Raw genomic sequence first — 12846 nt, 5'->3', positions numbered from 1 at the left:
CGGTGGGGGAGGGAGGGAGGGAAAAGAAAGAGAGGAAGGGAACTAGAGGTGAGGGGAGAGAGAACGAGGAAGGAGAAGAAAAGGCAAAAGAGGAGGCGAAAGGACAGAGGCAAAGAGAGGAAGGACTGAAAGGGGAGAGGAAAGAGTGGAAAATGAAAAGGCAGAAAAGAGGAAGAAGGAGGAGAAGGGGAGGGGAGGGAATAAGGGGAAGAGAAAAAGAAAGGAAAGAGGGAAAAGGAAGCAAAAGGAAGAGCAAGGGCAGGACGATGGAGAAAGGGAGGAGACAGGGAAAGGGGAACTCCCGTGTGGGAAAGGCTCACAGCCCCCCACCCCGCCCCGCTGTGAAGTGGGGGGAAGCCGGTCCGTCCAAAACTGGGGCTAAGGGAGGAGAAAGGCTGGGGCCGTGGAGCGAGGGGGAGGAGGTGGGCGCCAGCAGCTCCAAGAAATGGCTTACAGAATTACATTTGTTTTTCCTTGTGATTTTATTAAAAGTCACTCCTCATCTCCAGATTGCGTGAAAATATCTACTTTCCACTCAGATACACCGCATTAACTTGTTGGAGACGAATTTGTTTGTTTGTCTATTTTATTTATTTGCTAGATAAGATTGATGCAGTCTTATTAGCGCTATATCTAGTTATAGAAAGAGATAAGGATGAGATGTTTTTCCTTTTTATTCCAATTACTAGCCCTGTCACCTAACTGAATAACTGATATATGATTATTTATCCCGAGTAAATAGAAATCAGAAAAGCAGCGAACTTAACACATACAAACAAAAATCTCCATGTCACTTATTATATTCCGTGTGGCTAATTGGGGCCATTAAAATTACAGGGCAAGAGGCTAAAAAGAAGGAAAAAAAAGTAGACACGCAGTCAGGGAGGTGGGGACGGATCGGTCTTCCTTGTGTGTTGAGGCCGCGGATGCTAGTTGTCCAAAGGCAAAGATTTAAACTTGGGGAGCCCAGCGCCCACCGAGAGCCATGCGAGTGGACTGCATGGTGGTAGTTTGCAAACTTGAATATACGGGAAATTTTATTGCAGAAAAGAAAAACATATTGAGTTCGTGTATCGCCACAGACATCTGGGAAGGATAGGAAATGAGACGGTTTTGGGCGATTTTTTTTTTTTTTATTTCGCCTCGGCCCGCAGCACCTCCTGAGGTTCGGGTGAGCAGGCACTCGGCACACGAGTACTCGCGTCACGCACACACAGCCCCGGCTCCCTGCGCTTAAAAAATAAAATAAATGCCTGGAGTGTCAAAAACCCTTGGCTTTTGACTCCCAGGCTGGGAGCCCGGTCCGGTAGGCAAAGAGATTTTGTGGCCATGGGCTCCGGGGGACCACCACGGGAAGGCTCTAGCTTAGAGCAGCCTGCAGCCCCCATGCTCCCGCCCGGGAAGCCCGGGGAGAATGCGGGTTTGGGCCGAGGGCAGTCCTGCTCGGCCGGAGGTTAAAGGCCCTCACTCAGCCCCGGAGAACCGCCGCCAGGAAGCGAGCGGGAGGGGGCTGTCTCGGAGGCAGGAGCACTCAACCAGAGCTTCGTTGGCTATGGTCTCTTTTCATGGGAACCTCCAGAGAGTTCTTTTATGCAGGCAAGTGTGGAAGCGCCTGTCGCCCCTTCCAAGAGACTTGGCTGCCCTCCCAGATTTCTTCCTTCACTTCCCCCACCCTCTAATCGACTCCCCCAAATGAGCCAAACAGTAAGCAGTCCCAAAACTCTAGTGTAGGCCCCTGACTCTTGTCTGGGACTGGGAAGGGGTAGGTGGGGGTGGGGGCGAGGATGGGTTCAAGCAGCTGGAGCAAGAGAAGGGCAGAAGTGGTCACCATTGTTTCAAACGAAGTGAACTTGAGAGCTTCCTGTTTTCCCCTGGAGGTTCGTCCTCAGCCTTTATTATCTTTGAGGTTCTAAGTTAGGCCTGAGAAACCAGGTCTGATGTGCCATCGCGTTTGGGTTATATCTGGGAAAGTAAACAGGAGTGTTCAGGTCACTTGATTTGTTTTCTGTAAGCAAATAATACCCAAAAGCATGGCTGTAATTTACCACGAATTAAAATTGATTCTTTTCATCAGGCAAGAAAATAGGAAAATGTGAGATCGTTAATTATTGAGGGAGGCGCTGCTCATTAAGGGGAACAATGTTACAATTCAGCATTTAATAGCGGGAATGTGAGTAACTACACGCCATATCTCAGCCCACTGCCTGCAAAGAAAAGAGAGCCGTTTACAAACAAGCCACGCAGCCCAGAGTTACATTTAATAAACACCCGAGGCTTCCATAAGTGGAAAAAGCAATTAGGGTGCCGGGCACAACACCGATTCTTCAAAGAGCACCTGGTATATATTTTTATTCTGTCTGTCTGACTCTACAAAGGATTCACAATCAATGCAGATATACAATTAGAGGGGGAAAAACATCAAGAAGTATAAATCTAAATCGGTATATATCCATCATTGAAACACTTGCTGCCTGGTCCCACCTTCCCATCCAGTCACACCATATTTCTAAATCTTGCTCTGTACTAGGATGGCAGAGCAGGAGGAAAAAAACAACAACACCGATTTCAGATTTTTATAGTTTCTGTTTTCATAGTTTACATAATTAGCCACCAAGGGTTTATATATGTAAATCTATACCTCTCAGAAAGCCGACTTCTCAAAACACTACAAAGTTCTCTGGCTGGTCTGGTCGCGGGTTCCTTGGCCTTTGTGCTTCCTTCAAAAGGAGAAGGGGAGGAAGAAGAAAGGAAAAAAAAATGATTTCCCTGTGCATCGCCCCTTGGCAGGCTCTTGCACAAAATTCAATCTCTATTTTTTATGAGAATAAACTGTCTAAATAAATTTTATTAGGGGCAACCAATATATTTTCTGGTAGTTCCCTTTGTTCCACTTCTACGTGTGTGTAACAATCTAAAACCTATTTATTGAGGAAAAATCACTGGATCCGTCATAGAAAATCCTTTTACTTTGCTTTGAAGTGATTTCTGAAGACATTATTGTCATTCCGAAGATTTGGGGGTCATTGCGCGAAAACCTCGGCTTGTTAGGGACTTCAGTTCCCATGATCATGTGGGAAATGCCTTAAATTATCAATAGCAATGGGCCTGACCGGCACTTTCCCGGCTGCCCCAGGAACGTGGGAAGATGACAGGGAATAAAACTCTGGTAAATACATCTCAGGCCCTGCCCAGGTGGATGCAGGCATTGGCCAAAACGAGCTGCAGAGGGGCGAGCATTTTACATCCAGACTATTGTCGTTTTCCTCGCCACGCCCGCTGGCTGCAGGCTCCTGAATCCCGGCCCCGCTCCAGCTCCAGCTTTCACGCTCCCCACCTCGATGCCCCCACACCTCCTTCCTCACCCCCTCCCACTCTCAGATTTCCTTCTCTCCCCCCACCCCTTTCCTTTACCTCTCCTCCCTCCCCCACCCATGCTTATGTTCTGAAGTCTTGGGAGAAATGATTTAGTTTGTTTATACTGCTATAAAAATCAAGACCAATAGAAAAGTCATAAAATGAAGCGGGCTATCAATCACGCCGCAACATTGTTATTCAGCGGTTACTAACAGAGATGGATAATCCTTTGATTTCGTCCCATTGTTATTACTCTGATGTGTCTTCACATTAACTATTACACATTTATTTATCGACCTGAAAAATACAACAAAACAGAATATACGAGCTGTGCGTGTGGGAGAACGCTGCCTGCCGTGGTGGTTCTGGGGGCGGCCGTGGAGTGAGGACACACGCGCTTGTTGCACATCGGTGTGGACGAGTGGGGGCCCCTTCCTTCTCCTCCCTGGTCTTGGCCTCTCCTCCCTCCCTCCAGACAGGGATGGGGTCTCCGCAGTGCAGGGCCTGCTCAGAGGTGCTTGTTTGGAGAAGCCAAGCCAGGTGCCTCTCTCAGGGCCCCTGTCTCTTCCTCTGACAGGTCTCTGCACCTCCGCCCCCCTGCGTTCGGGTCTCAGATACCACCCCCCCCATCCCACCCTACCCCACCCCGGCACAAACCCCCAAGAGCCCTCGGGAACATGCAGCCAGGTGCGCATTCAGACAGCCCTGCCTAGGACCTCTGTCTGGCCTCCTGCCACGCGTGCCCAGATTTGGGGTTTTGTTTTGGGAAGTGGAGGATTTTATTGCAGGACTCTTATTTGCTTTAGGTCTAGATATTTTCCTTTCAAGCAAGAACATCCTCGCGGCTCCCAAACACACAGCCACAGCCCAGATTCCGCCGAGCTGGAGCCCGCAGTTCCAGGGCTCCAGCCCCACAGAGGCCGCGCTGGCAGTAGCTGCAGCGGCTGCTGAAGCTTGGCCAGGCCCGGAGCTTCGGGGGAAATGGTCTCCTCAGCTCAGAAGGAACCGGTGTGTGACTGATGCCCCGCACTCACACGTGTGCGTGTGTGCGCGTGTGCATGTGCGTGTGTGTGTGTGTGTGTGTGCGCGCGCGCGCGCGCGCCCACGTGCGTTGTGCGCGAGAGGAAGGGAACGGGCTTCAGGAGAGAAGGAGTTCCATTGCCGCCCCAGAGTTCGCATTGCCGCCTCCTTTGTCTCCTTGCTAGGTCTCTGTCACATACACAGCTAGCGGGGGGGTGGGGGTGGGGGTGGGGGTGGGGGTGGAGGGATGGACGTGCGCGTGCGATCACACACACACACACACACACGCACGCGCGCGCTTCGTCTCGCATCTGCTCTCAGGCAGTATTTCCAATGTTTTGTGTAAGTCAATTGGACAGCGAACAAAAAAAGCCATTTGCTCGGCATTATTTAAAGCAGACTTCATAAGGCCACCCTTTTGTGGAAGCTTTATTTGTACTAAATGAATAATCTTAATTGCATCACTCTCGAATTAAAAATCAATGTTAATCAAGTTGAGAGTAGTAAATATCAGTTTTCATTGTGCCTGGGTAGAGGGCATTTTTTCTTGTGTCGCAAATAAAAATACAAGTCAAATAACTTTAAAAGGGCATTATGTTCTGCTACAAATACAATTGAAACGGATTGTTTAGGCGCAGATCAGAAATGGTACAGAATTTTGCACTTAATTTCCTCAGTTATCATTTACAATAAGAGCCTCTTGGCTTGACAGCCAAGTCTAAACAGTAGTAAATTAGTACAAATTTATACTGATTTTACTCTAATAATCGTAATAAAAGCTTATAGATTTGGCACTAATTACATAAATGCCTAATGATCTTGAAAATTACTCTGGTTAGAAATATATTACTAATCTAAACTTTGTTGTTGGCTGGCTCTGAAAAATCAGAACATTAGAAATGGTTCGCTTCCCTTGTGCAGAGCACTTTAAATTGTTCAAGTAGTTTAACATATTCAAGAGGAAAATAAAGAGCATTTAACTTTATTTACAGCCTTAAGTGGAGTTGAGAGCGGAGCAGAACTTAGAAACTTTGACCAAAAAGAGAGGGTCCTGGGGAAGGACGCCAGCGCGCGCCAGGCGGAGCAGAGGAAGCGGGAAGGGAAGGGGATAGAGTTCTTGAATGAATAGCACGGCCTTCGGGCGCAGGAAGCTCCGGGAAAGTTGACTGGGTTTTTGCGCTCTAGGCCTGCGGAGGGCCTGGGAGCCGGTGGGCTCGGGTCCCAGTCCGGCCGTCTGGACCCCAGGCCCAGGCCTGCCGGGTGGCAGCGCAGTGCACGCGCGGTCCGGAGGCCGCGGTGTGCTCCTGTGCTCCGGGTCGGCAGGCTCGCGTGGCCCAGGGCTCGGAGGTGTCCCTGGAGCACGCGGGCGGAGAAAACCCTCGGGTCACGCGGGGGTCGTGCCCTGTGCTGCCCAGAGCCTTGTCTCAGCCCCGGGAGGAGTCTAGCTCAAGGAGACAGCGCCGCGCCTTTGGAGAGAGCGGGGCGGAACCAGGAGGAGGAACGGAGCGGCTGGAGAAAATCGCGGGGAAACGCTAAGGGAGGTTGGGCCCAGAGGCCGAGGCGGCCTCTGCTTTAGCGGCTGCTCGGGCCGGAGCCTTCGGGGCCGGCGCCGCCGCCGCCTCCTCGGGGCGGGCGGGCGGGCGGGCGCGCGGAGTGGGGGACTCTCCGGGCGCTGACATTTGCAGGCTGCCCTCCTGATTGGTCCCCTCGCCGAGCTGCTCACGGGTTCATTCAACTGTTAAGCACCTCCCCGTCTCTCTAAAGGACATTATAATGCAAGAAGCCCCCTTTTTAACCACAAACCGAATTTTCTTTCATTTAGGTGATCTATATATATCTATATAGTATAGCTTATAGCTTATATCTATTTTAAATAACTTAAAGCCGCTAAAATTTTGGGGGGAACAGCCTTCGCCCTGGAGCGGTGCGCGATGCTGTCTCACGCCGACCTCCTGGACGCCAGACTAGGTGAGTGCGCGCCTCTCGCCGCCGGGGCAGCCAGGAGAAGACGGGGCAGGAAATTGTCAATTTGTTCCTTATTTTACCTTAATGCGCCCTAAATGGACTAATTTCTTTAAAAGTAATTGTGCTGCATTAAAGTTTAATTTGATTTAACATCGTCTTTAAAAAAAAAATCTATGTAATATGTAGATCCGGGAAAAGGAGTTGGGAAATGTTACTTTTTTGTTATTGTTATTTTTTTTTTCCTCCTCCCCTCTCTCCCTTATTACTATTATTATTTTTGGAAAGGCGATCCACCCCATCGTCATTTCTTTGGAGGTGTTTTTCTTTCTCTCTTTTCTCCGTCCTGTCTGCTTTGATTTGGTATGTCTTTCTTCTCTTTTTTTCTCTCCTTTTCTCTCCCCCCACTACCATTTTCTCCTCTCCTCGTCTAAGTGTGATTGAATTTGTAAAAATCTGGGATGAAGGAGAAGCTGCTGCAATGGAAGCGGAATTGCTAAGTGTGTTCACTGAGAGAAGAGAAAAGCCAAATTCATCCTCGCGGGCGCCGCCGCCTGCAAAAGACTCAGGCGGCACCGCCCGCGGCCGAGAGGAACGCGCCCTTTATTTCTCCGGGAAGAGAAGTTGAATCCCCTAAAGTTTGATTCACTGCTGGGTCTGCTGAATTTACTTGAGTTTCTTTTAATACGGCCCGGGTTTCCGGTTTGGGAGTCTTCGGTGATGGATGTGACTCCATTTTCCAAACACTTTCTCTGATTTGAGGGGGAGGCGGAGCTGGTTTGGGTTGATTTCAGGGGGTGGAAGGCTTTGGGACTTATTCATCTTCCGCGAGGGAGAGGGACTCGCTCGGGGCCGGAGGTAGATTCCGTCCAGCCGCCTGAGCACATGCAGGTGGGCCAGCCACCCAGGAACGGCTTACATTTTCTTTTTCTTTATTTTTTCCGCACGGACGTGCTCTCGGGTTCCTGGGCGCCGGGGCTCTGGTTCCAGAACGGGACGCCGAGGCGTGTTGCATCGCCGGGCCGGGGAGTGTGTGCTGGTGGGAGAGGGGAGAGCACGTGCGGCTTTCCGGAGCGGATGCGGGCCGAGGGGAAAGGGCCGGGAGATGGGGTGGCCGCTGGCAGCCCGCATCCTGGGGCGCCCGGCCGAGCGCCTCCGGAGTTTCCTTCGCAGGACGAGCGGGGAGCGGAGGGCGGCGAGGACGGGGCTGCGGGAAGGAAGGTAGTGACCGCGGTCTCCTTGCCCCCGCAGGTATGAAAGATGCCGCCGAGCTCCTGGGCCACCGGGAGGCGGTGAAGTGCAGGCTGGGCGTGGGGGGCTCCGACCCCGGGGGCCATCCGGGGGACCTCGCGCCCAGCGCCGACCCCGTGGAGGGAGCCACCCTGCTGCCCGGGGAGGACATCACCACCGTGGGCTCCACGCCCGCCTCGCTGGCGGTGAGCGCAAAGGACCCGGACAAGCAGCCGGGGCCCCAGGGCGGCCCGAACCCCGGCCAAGCCGGCCAGCAGCAGGGCCAGCAGAAGCAGAAGCGCCACCGGACGCGCTTCACCCCGGCGCAGCTCAACGAGCTGGAGAGGAGCTTCGCGAAGACCCACTACCCCGACATCTTCATGCGCGAGGAGCTGGCGCTGCGCATCGGACTAACCGAGTCCCGGGTGCAGGTACAGCGGGGTGGGCACGGGGCGGGAGACATGGGCAAAGGAAGCGGGCGGGAGGATCTGAGCGAAGGAATTGGGTTTTTCCTTCCCCTGCCGCGATCCTGGGCTTCTCCTCTTCAGAAACCTACGCGTTCCCGGGCCGAGTTCGCTCCTCTGCCACGAAACTGGCCCGGATCGCCGTCTTCCAACAGACAGGCAGGGCCTCGGTCTCCCACCCGTATAACCGCATCCCAGCAGAAACTCCTCCGCAGCGAAGCTGGCATTGTCCGACTGCCGAGCCGCCTTCTTCTCCCCATAAGGGAGCCTCCGAGTCCCCCACCCTCCGCGTCTCTCCAGGCGGCTAAGCCGAGCGCGCACTTCCACTCCAGCTTGCGTTATTGACAAGTATTTCATTACTCTCTAATGAGTTTGTATTAAGCATCTAGATAAATGGGGGAAGGCAACAATTATACAGAAACATGGAAAGGGAAAAAAGTGAGGCGTGGCGGCACCTTTTAAAAAAGATCCACACCTGCGTTTCACGGTGTTTTATTTTGCTGAATATCACCCTCCCGCGCTCTCGGGCAAAAAATCCCCCAGCTTTGATGTTTTCAAAGAACTTGAACTTCAGTGGTGCAACCAATGCGCTAAGGGCGGCCTCTCATACTTGGCTTACTCCTAACGAAAAGGGGGAGAAACGAAGGCTTTCTGTTTTGGATATCTGAGCTGAAGATAGTGTGTTTAGGGCGGGAAATATTGAACAGAGAGTAGACAAAATCATTACTGACCCCTTGCCTTATTCTTGTCCAACTATCCTCCAAGTTGTAAATTATATATGTAACAAAAAAAATCACTTCTTCAACCTTTCTGTAAATTGGTAAATAAAAGCATAAGCCTAATGAATATACTTTCCCCCGCTTTTTAAAAGAACGAAAAGCAATGTATCAAATATTTTATGGACAAGTGCTGGAGGCGAAATTTCAAGACACACACTAGACTAGTATAATCATGAGCTATCCAGGGTGCTGAAATCCTGCTTTGGATTTGGTAGTTTCTGTCCGCTAATCCTGGGCGTCAACCTCAGCCCTAGATTCTTTTACAAATTAAATTTAAATATCTCGGTTACTTTATATTTGATCTAAGAAGAGATAGGGTGTCCATAATTACAGTGATGAATATTTCTGCCTCCATTGGGCATTTTAAAGATAGTCTAACCTAGAAAAATAGTGTGTGCTTCTGTTCTAAATAGTCAGCAAATGAATGTCTTTGGGTACTTAAAGTGATCAACTTAACAAAGTAATATTCAGGTATAATATAGATTAAAATTTTTACTCAATGTAAGACTGGTTGGTTTCCTTAGTGAACACTGGAAGCCCTGAACCATGGGCCTTTGATATTAAGCACCAAAAGAATGTTAATTGCATTGTGCAGATAAATATTACTAATTTTAAATTTTTTCTTTGCACCTCTATTTAAATCTGAAGTTGAGCCCAAAATTTAAAAATTACATACCATTTTGACACTTCTATTACTGATAATGATAACACCAGCTTGTTAGAATCTTATAGATTCAAAATTCATAAATTTATTTTTTGTCTCTCAAGAGAAAAACTATCTAATAATTTTTGTTTTAAAGAGTAAAATGCTACTGCTTAACCTAGACATACTGATAATTAGCTTAAATTAAAATAGAACTTAGAATCACAAATAAAATATAATTGGACAACTGACTTTATGAAAAAAGAAAACGAGGTCTATTAAACTTTATTAGATCTTCCAAAGGTTAACGGCAGTGAATCTTTTAATAGAAAAAGTTGTAAATGAAATAAAATACAAACTATATAATTGGAACAGTTATTTTCAAAAAGTACACAAAAGAATAATCAAGAAGAAAGAGACAAAGTACTTTAATTGTTCTAACATAATGCTCAGCAAAGATAATAGCTTGAGGCTGCTGATAGGAACAATTTAATAGAATGGCAATTTCAATATTTTTTAAAAATAATGTTCCATAGTTTAAAAAGTAATCAGATCAACATAACCTTTTTAATTAACATTTCAAAATGATTAACATTATGTAATGTAATGCAAAAATAATTTATGGAAAATGTATTTACTTCACAATTCACTCTACCATTGCTCCTTGACCAAATTTAAATTAAATAGTAATTGGTTTATGTTCTTATATGATGAGTACTTCATAGTTTTCTTTATAGTTAACAGATTGCCACACATTCTTTTCAGTATGTGGGCCACTGCACTGATTAAAAATGATGGAAACATTTCATTTATGGCAATTGTATATTTGTAAGGATGCTTTCTGGTTGTAGACTAAATGTTCCAACATACTTATTTTTTTAATCTATATCTGGTATATATCATACTTTTAAGTATTAAAGCACCTCTACTCACATGGAGGCCAATTCCATGTCTAATATTGCTCCCCTTTTCTGGCTAGTATAATAAAACCATTCCTTTTATAGCATGCCATTATTAGAAACCAATTTCAGAATTATTTATAACCTGGAATGGCTTATTAAGCAGCAATGCGAGAATCATGCAAATTACGCGATCAAATGCAATATAATAAGCATAATCATTAGTCTCTAGCACGGATTAATTAACTTTCAATATTTTATTTACATAAAAACCAAATCAGTGAAATAACTTCTGCACAGTCAGGCTTGCCTTTCAATATTTTATAGGAACAAAAATAATGTGCTGTAATTCCATTGACCGTGTCTCCCAGAATGGCCCTGTCACCTGCCACATCTTAATAGGGGGACAAGCTAAGAGTATTTTCTAGTTTTCTAATGGAATGAGAAATTGCATTTTCTTCCTCTCCCAGCACTATTAAAGTGTAATGAATTCGGCCCAGAGTTCACGGCTGGCTGATCGAAATGAACCTGAGATCTAGGCTTTAATACAGCTCCCCAGATTTCCTCCCAAATCTTCACATTAATCATTTGCTGGATTCCAATGAGATCTTCATAAAGCATTTGCTTGGAAGGGGGAAAAAAGTAATATTCTCTCCTTCTCCCTCTCTTTCTCTATTTCTGAGCCATTTATAAGTGGGAAATTAAATGGGCTATATATTTTAAAATACATTTACAGTATGTCTATATTACTGTAACAGCAGATATCACAAAAGTGGATTTTTAAATTCCAACCTCCATTAGATTCTCACTGTTGTATTAAGCATTTTCTGAGAAGAGCTGCATTTCAAACTGAGTACAAAGTTGGCCCTTGGCTGCGGTTAATATATTTCCTGGAGTTGTCATCTGTGCATTCTCAAAATCTCCCTTAGGTTTTGCCCGCATTTTAATCCGTCATGCTCTAGTTTTCAAGTGGAAACATTCACATTTTAAAAACATATGCATCATAGCTTGGAACGGAGGTGCTCAGACCCCATGAAGACTTTTTCCCCCAACCCCAGTAAGCCATGAAACATAAAAAATTTTGTAGCCATCATTTGACTACTAACCCTCAAATGTAATTGAGCACTATTTTTCAAATATTCCTACAATATTTAGTTGGTTTTATTTTTTACAGCTGTTCTTTTCCTCCGGTGCCTGAGATTCAGAAACCTTGCGGGCGGGTGTGTTTTCTACTGAAATTCTAACGGGCCATCTCTTCCCCCTTCTTTCTTCTGCTTCTCTCCCCACTCCCCGCACACAAGTCCACCACCTCCCTCCTCTGCTGTCCATCCCAAACATTCAAGCATTTCGGGGTTCACTGAAACTTGCAAGGTGTTAGAAACAGGCGATTCATTTGTAGATATCTTTCAAAATATATCCCGGTGAGGTGTGGAATCCTTTCGACACAGCCGCGGTCTCTGTCTGGGGCTCCATCGCTTTACCTTCCCCCAATCCACCTGGGGTGGGTAATACAAAGCGACCTGTGGCCATAGGACTCCTCGCACTGCTATCCTTGGCTCCTGCGGGCTACCCTCCACAGAGGGCCTCTAACAGCTCTATCCACCGCCGGCTGCATTGATCCCAGCCACCAGCCAGGCCCTGCTGCCTCATTAATCCGCTGTGCCACCAGCTCCAGGGGCTTTAGCAGGGAAGGGATGGAGTCTTTACCCAATCCAGACACTGGTGCAAACAGGAACATGGGACATGGGGGAGAAAGCAGAGAAATATAAAATGGTGGGCCATGGCCCCATATGGTAGAACAGGCCAGGGCCAGCCCAAAGGCAGGCAGAATTCTAGATTGCAAAATGTGTTTCACGCTGGTAAGCCGAGAGTGCATGGCTGGCTTACGGAGAAGGGGGTCAGGTACGTCCAGACGCATGATACTATAGCTTTCAGAATAAACACGAAAGAGCTTCCATTAACGGAAGAATAACCTTTTGGCCACAAATAGGGTGGTCAAATTGCATTGGCCAAATTCTAGGACAAAACTCAATCAGTATTTGAGCTGTGCCCCCTACCATTTACATGTATGCACAGTAAACTTCCAACTGACTAGGTAGTACACCGAAAGCCTGCCAGGTAAGCGTGCTGGCTAATTTTTATAAAAGGTCAAATTAAAATATGGAAGATGAGAGTTTATCTTGATCAGGCAGTCAACTTTCAGGAAGAACATTTCTTTTCTCTTGGTGGTGAATGTGACTTCCCTAGGTTAATTTGTTTGGCAAGGTCTGAAATCCCAGGCTCATTGTTAAGAAAGAAAGAACGCACAGGAAGCTTATTTTCATTTGCAGTTTATTTTTTTATCAAACACACCTCATTTAAAAAGACATGGGTTTGTCTAGCAAAATTAAACGTGACTCATAACTAGGGTGAGCTTTAAACTGACCTTTCATTTGTAGTAGTCAGAAGATTTCTTTTGGTTTAAAGGTGAAAGGGGGAGGGCGGAGGGGGAATTG

General features: G+C 47.2%; 1 protein-coding gene across 1 annotated transcript in view; it reads left to right on the top strand.

The window, feature by feature from the left end:
• Positions 1-12846, top strand: part of OTP (orthopedia homeobox) — a 34344-nt gene that overhangs the window by 18630 nt on the left and 2868 nt on the right. The window contains exon 2 of the mRNA XM_084881296.1: positions 7588-7997. Coding sequence (XP_084737422.1) covers positions 7590-7997 — 408 coding nt within the window. The 5' untranslated portion in view covers positions 7588-7589. The remainder of the gene's footprint in view (positions 1-7587; positions 7998-12846) is intronic.

This window comes from Pipistrellus hanaki (assembly GCF_964339955.1).
Source record: "Pipistrellus hanaki genome assembly, chromosome: 4".
Lineage (NCBI taxonomy): Eukaryota > Metazoa > Chordata > Mammalia > Chiroptera > Vespertilionidae > Pipistrellus > Pipistrellus hanaki.
The sequence above is the reverse complement of the archived record's forward strand: the minus strand, read 5'-3'. Positions and strand labels throughout refer to the sequence as shown.